The 17438-nt window shown below is 40.3% G+C and overlaps 1 protein-coding gene across 1 annotated transcript; it reads left to right on the top strand.

The window, feature by feature from the left end:
- The first annotated feature begins 58 nt into the window (after positions 1-58).
- LOC120729993 (FYVE, RhoGEF and PH domain-containing protein 6-like) lies at positions 59-15719 on the top strand. Its single transcript, XM_040026048.1, has 20 exons — positions 59-268; positions 908-2762; positions 5696-5834; positions 6103-6170; positions 7435-7465; positions 9026-9177; positions 9644-9800; positions 9909-9996; positions 10527-10577; positions 10707-10765; positions 10859-10930; positions 11684-11752; positions 12054-12137; positions 12239-12318; positions 12492-12594; positions 12717-12863; positions 12957-13145; positions 14410-14538; positions 14631-14770; positions 14876-15719. Exons 1-20 carry the CDS (start codon positions 256-258, stop codon positions 14910-14912), a joined length of 3663 nt encoding a protein of 1220 aa, XP_039881982.1. The 5' UTR covers positions 59-255; the 3' UTR covers positions 14913-15719.
- The last annotated feature ends 1719 nt before the right edge of the window (positions 15720-17438 follow it).

The following is a 17438-nucleotide window of genomic DNA, read 5'->3' as shown; positions in this document are numbered from 1 at the left end:
GCTATTGGCTGGCTACATATCGCAGAACATCAACAGCCGGTGCGCCAGAGAGAAGAACTTGTTTGCGGCGGAATCACGTGTGCCGCTCGGGTTAAAATCAAAGAAAATGTCGATTATTTGACACATTATGAATCGACGATTTGAACTTTATCCGGATATGAAGGACTTTTGTCTTCACTGATTTATTTATTTATTTTTAATATAAGGACCGGAAAACAATAAAGAAAGAAAAACAGAAGCGAAGTGAGTGGAGCGATGATGAACTCAGGTAAGTTCCCCGTTCGATGACTTTTCTGGTTTATACGTGAACACGGTGAGCTTATAATGGCTAATCGGGAAATAGTAAATTCTCAGAGATGTACTTCTATACTGTAGTTCAGCATGTTTTTTCTTTCTATTCCTACACAGTATAAATCTCACCTGTTTAGGTTTAGCCTGCTTGGTAGTCATTTAAACAGCATAGCTCTAAATGAAGTTACATTTGATTATCTCGAGTTTTGTATTGATTTTGTTCGCAGTCAGCAGTTCAAACTGTGTCTTGTTGAACAGGGAAATATTTGAAAACAACGCCTTGAAAGCCCTGCTTGTCAACAGGCTTGCATTTTACTGCTTCTCCCACTCTTCATCTCCCACCTGCTAATCCCCCACTTTTGCGTGTTGACGCGAGCTATTAGTTGGAGTAATGTGCTGCTACATAGAGGGGCAAACATAAATCATGTGATATTTGAACCCTTGGAGAGGTTGTTTATGATGTATACCGAGGTTGGGATCAGCAGTGAAAGAAAACACAGTAAGTGTTGTAACTTTCGTGGGGTTTACATTACAGTCATTTAGATGTTGTTTTCCCTCAGAGGAAATAACTTTACCTCAAGTCCCAACTTCATATATTTCATTTCTCTATTCCCAGGCATGCATAAGCCACCTGTGGCCCCTAAACCAAAGCTGCCTTACTACGAAAGTCCACGGCAATCTCCTTTGATCCCCAGAAAAGGTGGCCTCTCGCAACCATCTCCTGGCACGCAGATGAAGGTGAAACCGGCGCTAGCCCCCAAACCCTGCCCCTCTAAATTCAACGCTCCCGTGGAAGAGAGGCAACCTGTCTGGACGAGCCCACGTCAGACATCTGCGTCGGATACCCCCCAGACTGTAGGTCGTCTTGCTTCCCGAAATGGACTGCCGCACGAGAGCAAAAGGCCTGACTGGGATTACGTTGTTCCTATTTGTCTGTGCAGCAGTGACAACTGCACGTGCGTCAATTCTCAATGCACCCGCAATCATAGCAGAGAGAAAATAAAGAATGAATACTTCAGAACAACGAACGCCTCTCCCACCCATACTCACTATCAGTCTGTTCAAGACGAACATGCTATTTACCAAAATGTCACTGTAAATACTAATATTTCCCGTCCTAAGGTGGCTTTTCGGCCGACTTCTCCTCACAGAACGCGGGGTGATGAGGCAAATGATGGAATTCTTGACCGTGTACCTGGACAAGTACCAGAGGAAGATGCTCTCAGTGTGCCACGACCCAAACTAATCCCAGCTCCCCCTAGGAAGCCCAGTCCTATCCCTGTACCACAGAAACCCAGGCAAGCTGTTCAGGACCATAAGGAAAAGGTGGAGAAGGGGAAGGAAGAGTCTGTAAGCCAAGATGGCAGAGAAATAAACACCAAAAATGTGGCGGTGTCACCAGACAGGAAGGGCACATCATCACTGTCTGTCAGTGCACCTGAAAGTGAAAAGAAACTGCCAGCTTTTCCGTCAGTGAAAACTTGTCCCCCTCCAGCTGCTCCCCCCAAGAAAAAACCTTTTCTGTCTGAGCTCGAAAAAGTACTGAGCTCGGCTCCTCAGGCAATTCCAAAGGACGTGAAAGGGGAACATCTCGATTGGGGCCGTGGCACTTATGAGATGGATTCCTCCGCTAAAAAGGATAATAAAAAGATTCAGAGGAAAGCAAAAGGTGATGAGGAGGAAGCTTGTGGCATTTTGCATAGCCAGCCAGCCCTCAGCCAGCCTGTTGCCGCAGCGGAGAAAACTGGGATGGGTAAAGTACCTCCAAAGAAGCCCCAGAGAAAGAAGCTGCTGAATCAGAATAAGGGATCCTCTGAGGAGAGAGCAGCAAGGGAGTTTGAAGGACACGGGAAAAAGAAGGAGCTGCCTCTGCCTTCCACTGACAAATCAAGCGGTAACCATCCAGCAGCTGAAGTTAATAGGCATTCTCGCTCCAGTGTGAGCAAAGCCAAGTCCTTCTCCGGCGCTGACATCATTCGCTCTAAAAAAGTACAGAAGACAATTTCTTTCCGGAAACAGCCCTTGAAATTATCAAAGAGTAGGTTACCCAGGCAGACGGAAAAAGAAGACCAGTTCCCAGACTACACTCCCGATGATAATGAACTAAGTGTTGACAATGACGAAGACCTATGGCAGAACTATCCCGAACGTAAATTCTCCGCTCCATTTACTGAGTTCGAGCAAAATGTGGACGGAGAAAATGAAGGAGAAGTTGTCCCATTTGAGGACAGCCCTGTGTATGAGGAGATATCAGACTTCGCCAATGTGGAAAATTCAGGGCCATATCCTCAGGACCCCTACTCACAGCCTAAACCATGGCAGAGCTCAGTTTACACTGACCCACAGGGCTTATACTTACACCCTGACTCCTCGGAGAGCTCGGTGTATGATAATGAGGGCATTTATGAGGAGCAGGATCCATATATATCCATGGAGAAAGACCACCAACAGACACCAGCACTCTGTGACAGGTAGACCTGATGTACTCGACTACCTCTAAACCTGATTTATTTTTAACCGCATGTTCTTCATTGTGTCCTGAAATTTCTTTTAAACAACCATTCATCTGCAAAATATGTTTCTGATGACTGAGGGCGAAAAGGAAGCGCGCAGAGGGCCTTCGCATTGTTTGTTTTTCTAATTCCTGTCAGGGTAGTTTGACAGGTATGGTGTGCTTGCATAGCCTTGACACACTGACTTAAACTACACAAATTTAAAGTATAAACATGTTGTTATTATTACAGGCAGAGACAATCTTTAGCCTAGAAGGGAAGAATACATACTAGATCAATGCAATCCACATTTCTGTGGTTTAAGAAGCGCTTTCACAGTGTCTTTGTGTTTGCAGCTCTGCGGTTATCTGGTGTTAGGAAGACGCTAAAACGACACCTGTTTCTCTTCTTAAAGGCTCAGTTCAATAGAGTGGAGGTGATAGAATTAAAAATCTTAGGGTCTTAGGGTCTACAACATCTATTCCTTTTACTGAATAGTTGGATTTGTTTGTTTTCAAACCAAAAACCTACAATCCCAACTATAACTACCTAATGCTAAAAAGTATATATGTTTATAAAACTGTTAGTGATGTGTGCATTAGGGGAACAAAAGGAGTTTCTGGCCTTTGTTCACAAATGTGTGGGTGGCGACGTGCTTATGCTTCTCACAAAATTCCCGTCAGATTCATGAAGCGTGTCCACTGGCCAGTTTTGTTCTGTAGTGACTTAGAATAATCTGCAATCTGCATGCCATGATCAACACTGAGATGTAATGAAGAAAGTGATGATGGCGATGCATTAAGTTAGTACTAAATAAATAAGGGGTGAAGAAATGGAAACAGTAGTGTCAGAGGAGGAAGCCACAAAAACAGCAACACCTTTCAAAACTGTTTCAGATAATAGAGCTGATGATTAGTATTTCCCTGGAGACAAGGGTTTAAAAATCAGTCAAACAATAAAAATAGAAAAGACTTTGCATGAACAGACCAGAACAAAATGAAGGAAGGAGTGTGCGATCCATCAGCCCAAGATTAAAAAAATAAAAAAAGGCACTACACTTACTGGAAAAACAAAACGAAAAACATCCTCCAGCATGCGCGCGATATTGCCAACCATCATCTTATCATTCATTGATAAGAAGTACCTGACCAGGATAAGATATACTTAAATAATCATAGTAACTGGAACATTTGTTCCAAATGTGTCATGTGTGAAGGACGAGTTTTGTTTGGTCTTTGTATTGGTTTGTTAAACTACTATATGTTGAGTCACTGTCTACTCTTGCTCCCATTTTCTTAACATTTAATCTAATTTTTGTCCTCTGTCATTAATTTAATTCTATTAGTGTTTTATTTTGTTTCTGTCATTTTGGAAAACTGTAAATAATGGCTAATGAAAGTGTTGCCGTGGCACGGTGTTGTGCTGGACAGCACTGTCATCTCTTAACAAGAAGCTCCTGGGTTTGATCCACGGGCTGGCCGCTCTTTCTGTGTGGAGTTTGCATTTCCTCTCCAGGTACTCCACCGTCCTGCCAGAGTCCAAAGACATGATCTTAGGCTATTTAGTGATTCTAAACTGGCCATAGATGTGAATGTGACTGTAAATGGCTTTCTTGCAATATTTTGGCGACTTGTCCAAACAATTGCCGTCTCCCCTCCACCTTCAATCCTAAATTGAATCAGTGGAAAACGGATGGGTGAAATATTTTTGATCATCAACATTATTAGTGGTAGTTGTAGTAAAGTTTTAAGATGTGCTTTCTATTATTTGTTCCTGAACATGTTCTAACTTTGTTTGCAGATTATGAACAAATTCAGCTGAGAAAATATCACAGATTTGTGCATTAAATCCGTTTATGTACAGATTTGTGTTTGCACTGTTAGATATTGCGCCGTTTCTGCAGATCTACATACATTCATCATAAGAAGCAGATCAGTGCTAAATAGATACGTTTTTACTTTTTTGCACTTTTGTTGAACTGACCCTTTTTATTCTTTTCTGTTTTTTTTTGTTTTTGTTTTTTTTTAATGTTTCTGAGTTTGCGTCTTCATTGGCTGCAGTTTTTAATCTATTATTATTTTTCTCTGTGTGTATATTCCCTGAAGTAATCTTTGTAGTAATCCTGTTAGTAGGCAAAGAATTTCACATGTCTGGTTTTGAATGAGCAGTTTTGCAGAAGTCAGCTGGATAACAGGATTACAGTTTGTGTAACTGTACACGCTGCCTCCAACAGCTTAGCATGTCGCAGCGCTTTGGTTCAAACACTCACATGTTGGAAACACGTTGGCTCATAGCAGAGACCGCTCACTGCGAAGTACTACAGCGGTTGTAAAGGGGGCACAGACCCTTAGCTTTGTCTGGTTTCTTTCTTTGTAAGTTTTGTTCAGGGAGGTGCCTTCTGAGAATCCTCGGGGAATTGTGGCATTTTAGACATGCGGCGCATCTGTGGCACAATTTCCTGTTAGCTGTTCATGTGAAGTCCTGTTAAAACTGCTGACGATGACGGTGCCTTATTTCTGAGTTCTGTGAGCAGATGTAAAAAGATGCAGTAGGAGTAGGCTTGTGATTGTATTGATAATTAAATTTAACATTTAAAGGTGTCAAGTCCTCCCTTTCCTGTGTGCATTTCTATGACTTTTAATAATAAATTCTCCCGTATAAGAAATTCTTGGGATTAAATGCTGAGGAGAGTTTTTTTTTTTTATATCAGAAATCTTCCTCATTCTTCTGAAATTCCCTTCCCCTCGCTCGTGTGCCATGTGTATTTTAAAGGTGTGTCAGCGCCTTTCAAATGCAGAATAAATGCCTTCAGGTAGTTGTGTGTCAAGACTACCTGCCCTGTTTGTGTTTGTGTTTGTCGGTCCCTGTTTTGCTCTTTGACTAACATGTGTTTCTGACTTTTTTTTTTACAGAAGCTCCTTTGAAAAAGACATTGTTCTTGAGGTGCCGTTTGATGATGACTTTATCCAGACCACCTCAGAAGACGAAGGCGAGAATGACAGCAGCTCTGACTCAAGTAAAGGTGACCCTGAGCAGCCAGAGGAGAAAACGGTGAGGAGCAGAAGCTGTTAGATCCTGACAGGGTTTGCTCATTGTAGGAATTTCAAGGATGCTGGCAAAATAGTCCTGCAGGGGAGAACACGCCTTCCTTTAACAAGAAAAACAAAACAAAAACATTTATAGCATCATCCTCATGCTGTTTCTAATAGATTAATATATTATTATTGCATCTTGTACGTCTGCTGCGAGCAGTGTGTGTGCTACATTTACTGTACTGTTTTATTCAAACTGTACTGTTTTTATTGATTGTCTTCATCAGATGGCGATTGAAAAGAAGAAAAACAAGATATTCAACATTGCACAAGAAATTATGACCTCTGAGAGTGTGTGAGTGTCCTTTTTTCCCTCATTTGCATTTCTTGAATTCCACGTGTGCACATAGTCTAGGATAATTTTGCCCAGATTTTGGGATGTCTGTCTCTCAGGTTTGTTGTGGGTGTTTGTAGATTAAAAGTTTCTCTTGGTGTTTGCAACATTAACTTACACACTGGGGGAAAAAGACTGGAGAAAAAGCCATTTAACTAAACATTTAATTGTTAAGAAGTGCAAATTCAACAGTACGTCTCAGTTTTTCTACATGAAATATTAAAGAAAAAGTTCTAGTAGCTCATCATCCAGATCATCTGGTGTGTGTCTTGTATTGTTTAACTATATTATGTGTTGGAATTAGTCGGACCTGCCTTGCAAGACTGCAGTTGGTCCCGAATGCTGCAGCTCGCCTTCTGATGCGAACTAAAAGATGTGAACGTATTTCCCGGTGCTTGCCTCTTTCCACTGGCTCTCTTTTCACTTCAGAACTGATTTTAAAATGTTATTGTTGATTATAAAGCCATGAATGGACAGGCTCCTGGGTATTTGTCTGACCTCTTGCAGCCTTATGCGCCCTCTAGATGTCTTAGAACAAATGATCTTTTGCTTTTAGCCATACCAAGGTCTAGGCTGGTTCACAGAGGCGATCGAGCGTTTGGGTCGTAGCGCCTAAACTGTGGAATAATCTACCCCAACACATCAGACAGGCTCCTACTGTCAATCAATTTAAATCTCATCTAAAAATACATTTGTATTCACTGGCTTTTAATACAGTATGAGAGGTAATTGGTGCTAATAATAAAAGTTACTTGGTACTAGTTATTTTGTATTTCTGTACAGCACTTTGGTCAGCGTTGCTGTTGTCATTAAATGTGCTATATAAATAAAAAAACTACTTTGGTGTAGTATGAATGGCAGTGGGGGAGGTCTTTCTCCATAGGGAAAGCTGTAAAACGTGAAAGTACAGTTAAATGATCAGAATCTATGAACTCCTTCACATTTTGCAAAGCCTTCCAGCGGGCCTGACTGGAATCTTTGTCAGGCTGATTCTGGCCCCCGGGCCATATGTTTGACACACTGCTCCACTTGCACCCAACAGATGGTAGAGTCTTGCAGGATCTGTGTGTAAGCGCCTGACTGGAAAAAAACAAAACAATTTCCATTCACCTTCATTGTAATGGGTAGACACACAGATATGTCAAAACCTCACAAAACATGATGATGTATTGTTGTATGGAGGCAGCGATTGTGTAACCATTATAACTGTATTTTGTTTTTCCAGGTTTGTTGACGTCCTGAAGCTGCTTCATGTTGTGAGTACTTCCACATGTCACCTTTTAAACAAAAGCAACCACTGTGTTTGCCATGAAAAGAGCTGTGGGTATATATTTGAGCCAGTGCTGGTCTAGTGTTGGAGCCCACATTCTCCATATGTGTTTGATTTGATCCTCATAGAAGGGCAGAATAGACTTTTCTCCGTCCTTCTGGCAATAAAAGGTTCTTATTGTAACACTACACTTGCTCTGAATGATACACAGTCGCGTTGTTTTAACCGCTGCCAAAAAAAAATGATCTGATTCCTATGCTGTACTTCCCCTGCAGTGTTTGCTGTGCGACAAGAAGGGAAGAACAATATTTTTTATGTGTCGTCCAACCAGTCTAACCAACTCTTTGCCAACCCACTCTTAGATCGGTGAAGTAAAGCACTCCCTATCTCTACGAGAATCTCCACATCTGCTTCTGTTTGTTTGTTGAGTCGCTTTTTCTTGACAGTTCATCATATCTGCTCAGGAAGAGGAGATGTGATTAAATTCAGGAATTGCAGTGTCAAGTGTGAGGAAATTTGATCAGGGCTGGTACGTAAGACGTAGTAGCCGTGAATGATAAGCGACGACTCCCGTCTATGACTGTATAGCATACACGGGAAGCGCTCGAGTCTCTGTGGATTGCACAGTTGTGAAGAACAGATCAGATGAAATTCAAAGCAATGTTGAAGTGGCTTTCTATTTTACCCAGCTCTGTCAGGTACTCAAACGGACATCAGCACTCACCACAGCATGTGTATTCTATCTGATTTATCTGGTAATGCATATTCTTAGACGCTCTCGTTTTCGGGATCTAAATGCAGACAATAAAAGCTACTTTGATTTAGCTGCTTTGTTTGTCTAACCCATGTGTTATAATGGAAACAAGATAACCAAACTGGCCTTTTTCTCAAAACCAACAAAGCTAACGTCACATGTTTGTTACTGCTGACTGTCTGCAGCGTAGTCTCGTGAAACGTATATGCTTTTAATTTTTTTTTCTGCTACATCCTTCACCATGTGAGCCACCTCCTACACTGTCAGCTGTTTGTTTTTTTTGTTTTTTTTAAAGTAGGAGGAAATCGCACGTTAACCACAGGAGCTCTCTGCTGGGTACATGGTCTGTTGGCAGTTTTATTTGCCATGTGTCTCTATAAACCACCAGAAAGCGAACCATAAATGGTACCCTCAGTGTTTGCTGCTCTGTATTTATTATTTCTTTGGTCCTGATTTATTTTATAAGAATGACAGTGCGTCTTTTGTCCTGTCTTGCCCCTTTAACCCCTAACCGGTCACAGAGGATGGCCGCCTCTCCCTGAGCCTGGTTCTGCCGGAGTTTTCCAGTTAAAAGGGAGTTTTTCTTTCCCACTGCCACCAAGTGCTTCCTCATATGGGGTCATTTTATTTTTGGGGTTTTCTCTGTGTTATTGTAGGGTCTTTACTTTGCAACATAAAGTGCCTTTAGGCAGCTGTTGTGATTTAGCACTATGCAAATAAAACAGAATTTATTTGTCTTTTAAGAATGCGCTTAAGCTGTGTCTATCTGACTTTTTATCTGTCTATCAACAGGACTTCCGTGATGCAGTGTCTAAAGCCTCTCGCCAGAGTGGGAAGCCTGTGATTGAGGACCGTCTTCTAAACCAGATACTGTACTCCCTCCCACAGCTCTACGAACTCAACCAAAACCTCCTCTCCGAACTGAGACAAAGAATAGCTAAATGGTATAACAAAGTTTTTTATTTTTTTATTTTTTTTTACTGAGAGCTTTACATGTGCTCTTGTTGCCGATTGGGAGCTAAACCATGCAGTAATAACTGATAGTCTTCAGAGGAAGAGGGATGTTTTTATGTTTTAACTCCATACTAATGCCCACGGTCTTAAATCAAGTCACGATACCTATGTGGTGCTGTTAGTGCCTGTTGAAAGTGTGGTTAGTCGGGTAAAGAGGAAACTCAGAACATTGGTGAATTTTTTCTGTTCATGATCCACAAGGAAGTATTCAAGCTCTGGGTAAGAATATATATTTTCACATGTTTTTGATTATTCATTTACTCTATAGGAGAAAAAATAGATACTATAAAACAAAAGTATGGACCAAAGTATGCCCCCCCCCCCCCCCCCACCTAATCACCTAGATGGATCGAGGAACTGACCAGTGTTTTTCTTTTCGCTCGGTTTTGTTTACAGGAACGAGAATCCCCAGGTAGCAGACATTTTCCTGAAACAGGGGCCCTATCTGAAGATGTACTCGACATACATTCGTGAGTTTGACAGGAATGTGGTTCTCCTGGATGAGCAGACTAAGAAGAATCCAGCATTTGGCGCAGTAGTACGGGAATTTGAGGTAATGGTGCTCAACCTGTTCTGTGTGTAAATGTCTTTGCTCCCTTTTTCAAAAACAAAACAAAAACCATTAAATGTCGATTTGGTTTTGTTCTCTTTTTTTGTTAAGGCTAGTCCACGCTGCGCCAGCTTGGCTCTGAAGCATTACCTGTTAAAACCTGTACAGAGGATTCCTCAGTATCAGCTGCTACTCACAGGTAAACCTGTAAATAAAGAGTCATTGAAATAGATCTTTATGTTTCTTATTTAATACTTAAAGGTGAGTTTAACTTAAGTACAAACTCAGCTCACTGTTGTAGTTTTGGACTCCTAAACTGTACACGTTGGCGCAGCCTTTGATGTCTCATCTCAGGCATCATGCTGCCCTCTGGTGCTTATTACGAAAATCTTTTGTGCTCCTTCTTGACTCCTTGTATAATAAGGCTTTTGAAGTGCAGTCCGAATCAGATTTGGTGACATAACATAAGCTTCAACAAGAGTGAGCTTGTGGATTCACGAGTCTGGTTAATCGGTCAGTGCCAACATATGATGAATGTTTCCCACGTCACTCTTGTATAGCTGCGTTACGTAAACACCTGAAGACCTTTTCATCCAGGATTTAAGTTCTGAATCATTCCAGGAATTGGATATAGAGACTGAGCCCTTAACACCCATTTGCGTACTTATTGATCACTTGTTGTGGTTACACTGTTGATAGCAAAACTTAAATGTTTTTATTTTGTTTTAGATTATCTAAAAAACCTGCCTGAAGATGCAGACGACTACAAAGACACAGAAGGTAACGACATAACCTTTATTTTTATTGATTTCTTTAAATCTGCAGATCCGTAAATATTCTTGATGGTGTTAGTGGAACTGAAATATTTCATGTCATGTGTGTGACAATTACAAATTTGTGTCCATTCAGCTGCCCTTGCTATAGTGAAAGAGGTGGCCAGTCATGCAAATGACTTCATGAAACAAGGGGTGAGAGCAAAATAGAAATTTCATGATAAGCAATCACATGGTAAATCCCTAATACACGTTACTTACACATTCCACTCGTTTTTTTTTCCTCAGGATATCTTCCAGAGTTTGATCCGTGTCCAGTGCTGTCTGATTGGCAACCATGAGATTGTCCAGCCTGGCCGGGTGAGGTCATAAAGCTTTTGTAAGATTTTGTACGTACACAGGCAATGTCAGTGTAGGACAAGCAAAGGTTGTGCTAACACGGATGATGTCTCTCTGATTCTAATGTCCCAGTGAGCCATCACGCTTTTCCAGCATGAAGGACTCTGGGGAAAAACTGAAGCAGCTAAACTGGTTTCCCGTTAGGCGATGCATACTGTACTCAAGCAGGTGTAACCACCAGAGTCTGGTTTATTTGAGTAGCCTGATCTTTACATACCATGCTTGGGCATATTTAACTGAGTTGTTCCACTTGGTGAGAAAGTGGGAACGCAATGTTTCCTCAGTTGAGATTAACAATATGTTTTGCAAGAGTTTCCTGGGCTGACGTAGGCAGCGTTAACGTAGCATGTTATTTATTGATGGGCGAAACTGAAGCTCCCACACAAGCACTGGGACACCATGAAAACCGCACACGGGAGTGTGCCTGAGTCCAGGATGTTCTTGCTAACCACTGAGCCACCATGCTGCCACGTGATTATTAAGGCGGGCTGCTAATATTGACCTTCTCTAGGCCATCAATTGGAGAAAATAATGAACTTCAAGCTCTGCAAAGTACTTTTCTTCACATGTTGCACGAAGAAGTTCTGGATAAAGAAAAGGCAGTGAGAAGAGTGATAAAGTAAAATATGGGGAGGGATATTCTTTTGCTAATTTACACTTTTGTGATTTCTCCCCCCCCCCCCCCCCCTTTTTTTTTTTTTTTTTTTTTTCCAGATATACCTTAAAGAGGGGATCTTGATGAAGCTGTCCAGGAAAGTTATGCAGCCCAGAATGTTCTTCCTGGTATAGTCGATATTTCCTTTTATGCTTTCATAACCAAATCACAATCGAACAGCAGTGTTTCTGTCATGTGCCTCCACTCATGGTTCCCTTCCTAGTAAAACATGTGGTCATACATTCTGTTGAGCTGATATAAGGAACTTGGACTGATTAATAGATTTAGCTTCCATGGTGCTCAGATGTCTTTCCACATTTGTTTGATATTTCTCCCACATTTTTATGATCTCATTAATCTTATTACTGGTGTATTTGAGACTCGATGGTCATGACAGAATGAAAATGTTTCATGTCATTTTCCATTTAGTTTAACGACATGTTGCTGTACACCAAACCCGTTCAGTCAGGCCAGTACATGTTCAAAAACACGCTGCCCCTCAGAGGAATGAAGGTGAGAACTCGTTCTTATTCTGTTTGTCAATTTTCACATTTTCTCACATCACGAGATCATCTTTATCCTGGCATCACGGCTCACAGTGAAAATAATTACAGGTTAGCAAACCGAGTCAAGAGGCCTATCAGAACGAGCTGAACATCGTGAGCGTGGAGCGCTCTTTCATTCTCTCCGCGAGGTAATGATCAGAAATGAAAGAGGCCTTTTGTAATTTAAGATGGTGTGTTGTTGTTGTTGTTATTACATTTTATTTCATTAGTGTATGTTCTTCTTTTTTGTTTTTCTTGAATCTATTTTGTTTTTTGTTTTTTTTTTGTTTTTTTACATATGCTCTGTTGTCTCTTTCTGTAGCTCGGCCGAGGAACAGGACGAATGGCTTGAAGCGATTTCCACAGCGATCAGTGAACACACCAAGAAGACGAGCAGCTTTACCCCTGGCAAGCCTCGAGATGTGGTAAGATCACTTAAAAAAAGTACATCTCCGGCTGTTGCAATATGTGAGCAACATTTAACATTGTATGAGCAGCCACTGAAACTCCTGTGTGCCTTCATTTTTTTTGTACCACTCATATTCAGCTGGATGGCACTGATGTTGGCGATGGTGCTCCTTTGGGATCCAAAGCCCCCATATGGATCCCTGACAAGCGGGCCTCCATGTGTATGGTCTGCACCTCCAAGTTCACCCAAACGTGGAGGAGACATCACTGCCGTGCGTGCGGAAAGGTGAGGCATCAGTTGTACAACATTCTTACTGTCCAGAATGAGGGAGAGATGGAAGGGCAAAAAAAGTAAAACTTGTGCTTTATTCTTCCACAGGTTGTGTGCCAATCTTGCTCCTCCAATGAATTCCCTCTCGAATATAAAAAGAACAAGTTTACTCGAGTGTGTGACCAGTGTTTCCAAGTTCTTTTGGAGCAGAAAGGCGAACAGACCCATCAACTTGGAAAAAGAACTGCGTTTACTTTCCACAAAAAGCAGAAGTTGATACCTGCAACCCTCAAAGAGGTAGTTCATATGTCGCCCCCATCTGTATACACTTTCCATTACAACCTTATTACTGCAGTAGTTTATTTATTATTTATGCTGGACTTTCAAGAGAGGAATGTTGTCCCATTTTTGTCTGATATAGGATTCTAACTGCTGAACAGTCCTGGGTCTTCTTTAACGTATTTATTGTTTTATGGTGCTTGAAATGTTTTCAGTAGGTTAAAGATCCGGACTGTTGATGTATGCAGTTTAGCATTTTCTTGCTGAAGTATACAAGGTCTTCACTGAAAAAGATTTCATCTGTATGGGACCATATATTGCTTTTAATACCTCTCAGCATTAATAATGGCTTTTCAGATATGCAAGCTGCAAATTCCATAAGCTCTTGTGCGACCCCCCCCCCAAACCATCAGAGATCCAGGCTTTTGTACTGAATGCTAATAAGGCAGGGGTGTCCAACTCCAGGCCTCGAGGGCTGGTGTCCTGCAGGTTTTAGATGTGTTCTTGATCCAACTCAGCTGATTTAAAATTACCTCCTCAACAAGTTCATAAAACCTGCAGGACACCGGCACTCGAGGCCTGGAGTTGCCTACCCCTGGACTAAGGGAAAGCGGAAAACTGTTCCGTGGACACCACCAGAGGACCAGAAGACCCCTTATTGCAGGGGTGCCCAACTCCAGGCCTCAAGGGCCGATGTCCTGCAGGTTTTAGATATCACCCTAGGTCAACACACCTGAATCAAAAGATTAGTTCATTACCAGGCCTCTGGAGAACTTCAAGACATGTTGAGGAGGTAATTTAGCCATTTGAATCAGCTGTGTTGGATCAAAGACACCTAAAACCTGCAGGACACCTGCTCTTGAGGCCTGGAGTTGGACACCCCTGCCTTAGTACATTTTAAATGAGTTTTGGTCCAGAGAAGATGGCAGTGATTCTAGATCATGTTCACATATGGCTTCTTCTTTGCATGATGTATTTCTCCAGAATCTCTGAATCTTTTGAAGACTTTATGTATCCAGGTTAATTAGTTATAGAAAGTCCTTTCCAGCCTTTATTTCCCCCTGTTCCAACTTTTTGAGAAGTTTTGCTGCCATAAAATTTAAAATGAGTTAATATTTTTCATTAAACAGTAAAATTTCTAAACATTTAATGTTTTCAATTCTTGTTATAAAAATTTGGATTTAGAAGATTTGCATTCTGTTTATATTTACATTTTACAGTGTCCCAACTTGGGTTCATATAATGTTCAGAAAACTCATCAGATTGCTTTTATTTTGTAAAGGTGACGGCCAGCACAGACGACTCCTCTATGAGTGGGTACCTGCAGGCGTCCAAGGTGGCTAAAAAGCACGGGAAGAGGTTATGGTTCGTCATTAAAGACAAGGTCCTGTACAAATACGCAGCAAGTGAGGTAAAGTCTTCTACTTGTATTAATAAAAGCTCAGTATGGCAGTTGGAACAAAGAGAATTATTGCAACGTTTGTTTTTCATTTCTTCATGCAGGACGTGGCAGCTTTGGAGAGTCTGCCCCTGCTGGGATTTGTTGTAAAAGCTGATTCCTCACAGACGTCGCAGTTCAAACTCTACCACAAAAACAAAGTTTACTACATTTTTAAAGCTGACAGCCCAGAGACTGCCCAAAAGTACTGTAGAGAGAGATGCTATTTATTATTGAATATAGTGACAATATTAATAATATTAAAATATTGTAATAATATTAATATTTCTTTTTTTCTTTTTTTTAACAGATGGATCACGTCTTTTAAAGAGGCTGCTGTGCTTTAATATCTGTTGTGTGAAGCTGCTGGCTGTGCTTGCCTTGGCTGAAAATGTTTTACCTCAGTGCTCTCAGAAATCTGTAAACAGCATCTGGAGTCACCAGTTTTGTGCGTTTTGTTTTTATTGATTTTATTGTAATTACTGTAACTACTTTTTACATTGTTTTTAGAGCTCTCTTGTGGAGATGGGATTTACCCATTTTTATTTTTGCACAGTCACATGAATCTTTTCCACATGCATTTAAAAAGTTTCGGCTTCAATGTCAGAAATCCATTTTTAGACTTTAATTTTGGGTTATGCTTTTAATGCAATTGTCTAATGTCGTGCTTGGATTGCCATAGCACAGATTTGGTGAAAAAGAGAATTATCCATTAGTTACTGTGGACACGGCTGCTGTCATAACATGTGAACACACGTCTATCCAGCAGATTCCTAAATAAATTATGTGGGTATTTCTTGTGGTTTGGGAATGCTTTTTTTTTTTTTTTTTTTTTTTTTCACACTTCATAAGTTACCATAGAGCACGTTCAGAGCAATGTTAAAACAATGTTCACTTCCTGCTTGGGTAAGAAATGTTTACTTTATATTCTTAGACTGGAGTCTGCAATCTAAAGTCTCAATGATGTATTGGTGGAGAATTCACCGTTCAAACTGTCCCATAATGGGTTCTGCACCTAAGTCAATCAAATGGCTTCATATGATTATACCCTAAATATATATCTATGTAAATAGAAGTGATTGTAATTAGATTGACAAGAAATTAATTTTTACTGCTCAAATTCTGTCATTGTAATAAATCTTTATTTTCATGTGTTTATTGTTGTTGTATGTATGTTTGCTGAAATTATTCTTTTCCAACGTTAACGCTATACTTTAAAGTAAAAGTGATTTGGGTGTAAATGCTGCAAATTGACTGTACAGTTTAGTCACTTATATTATATAAGTCCTCATGATGGATCTTAAAGGTTTATACAACCTTTTGCAGATATCTTGAGTCACCCCTCATTTCATTACCAGAATTGCTCTTGAGCCATAGCTCTTCAGGCTTTCAGAAGGTCTTTAAAAGTGTCTTCTTTGGACATGTCTGCTTTTTCATTCATTTTCAGTCCAGTCCTTGTACCTAAATTTTATCTTTACACGCTGTGTTACTAGCAGCCTGTTGCAAAAAGATTAACACCGTTTGGCAGGCATAAAAATAGTAGTTTTGCGCCAACAAAGTGATTCTCAAAGAGCTACTAGTAACATTCAATTCAATTTTATTTATATAGCACCAAATCACAACAACAGTCACCCCAAGATGCTTCAACATCAGATGGACAGTATCTGAAAGTTATGTCCTTAAGAAATAGGGAAAAAAAACAAGCAAAGACCTGACACAGGACCTGAGAGATGCATGTGGTCTTTCAACTGATTCATCTACTTTTCATTGAAGACGCATCAGAAATGGTCTCAGTGTAAGGGTGGCAGGCAAAACGCCATTCTTAAGGGATGGAAACAAGAAAAGGATGAGATATACCAAAGTACACAAGAACTGGACTTAAAATCAGTCTTATGACGTGATGACCCCAGATTTTGTTAACGTGTCCAGAAGAGGCCTGGAAAGAGATACAACAGTGAGTGTCTACAGTCACCTGTAAACATGGTTTGGATTTGGAATTCAGTCAGTGGTGTGGGGGATTTTATCTAAACTGATGGAATGAATACAAAGAAGCACTGGCAGATTTTGATGTGCCATGAAACATCAAAGCAACAGTGTCAGTCATGGATTGGTCTCACCAGAGATCAACACTATTGAAGCAGTGTGGGTTCATCCTTTTTTAAAAATAATGTCATTCAAGAATCCTCAAGAACTGTTCCTGAAAATTTCTTTAAGAAATTACAAGAAAGTTTAGCTACGAGAGTTCAGGCTGTGTTGAAGAAACACATGATATTTAAATTGTACACACTCTGTTTCTGCCTTATAGACTCTATTTCTAATTATGTTTACATGTGTCAATAAGTTATTGCACCTATTTCCTACTTTGCTAGCAAAATAGGGGCAGCTCATGACATGCACAGCATTGTAAGACCACCCATTACATAAGTTACCAAAGCATAGTTTTAGGATTATTCATTTATCTTTACAATTAGAATTCTTCAAGTAATGACAGCAGAGCAAATGGCATCACTCATTTTTATGCTACTGTTATATGGAACTAAATATTATTTATTTATGTCACTTTATTCACTCTCAATTATAATAATATAGAACCAGTAACCAGTCAAGAATATACTGGAAAAGACATGTAATGAGACAATTTAAAATTGTATTTATATAGCACCTTTCTAGATAAAAAGCGCACTTTGTGATCTTTTTAGTGCTTTTAAAAGAGCACTTTGTGATCTTTTTATCTGCACTTTATGTATCGAAAAACTGGTTATGTAAAATGAATTATTATTATTTGCACTTAAAAGAGGGCAGTTCATTTTTTGTCACTGTGCCCCTTTTTAGTATAAAGGTGCAATATTTTCAACATTTGACTATGAAATTTC

The sequence above is a fragment of the Simochromis diagramma genome, unplaced genomic scaffold (genome assembly GCF_900408965.1).
Source record: "Simochromis diagramma unplaced genomic scaffold, fSimDia1.1 OVJJ01000293.1, whole genome shotgun sequence".
In the NCBI taxonomy this organism is placed as follows: domain Eukaryota; kingdom Metazoa; phylum Chordata; class Actinopteri; order Cichliformes; family Cichlidae; genus Simochromis; species Simochromis diagramma.
The sequence above is the reverse complement of the archived record's forward strand: the minus strand, read 5'-3'. Positions and strand labels throughout refer to the sequence as shown.

Coding starts and splice junctions, on each gene's coding strand:
- LOC120729993 (XM_040026048.1), top strand. Junction 5,835..6,102: donor AGCAGCCAGAGGAGAAAACG/GTGAGGAGCAGA, acceptor TGTCTTCATCAG/ATGGCGATTGAAAAGAAGAA. Junction 10,578..10,706: donor CGACTACAAAGACACAGAAG/GTAACGACATAA, acceptor GTGTCCATTCAG/CTGCCCTTGCTATAGTGAAA.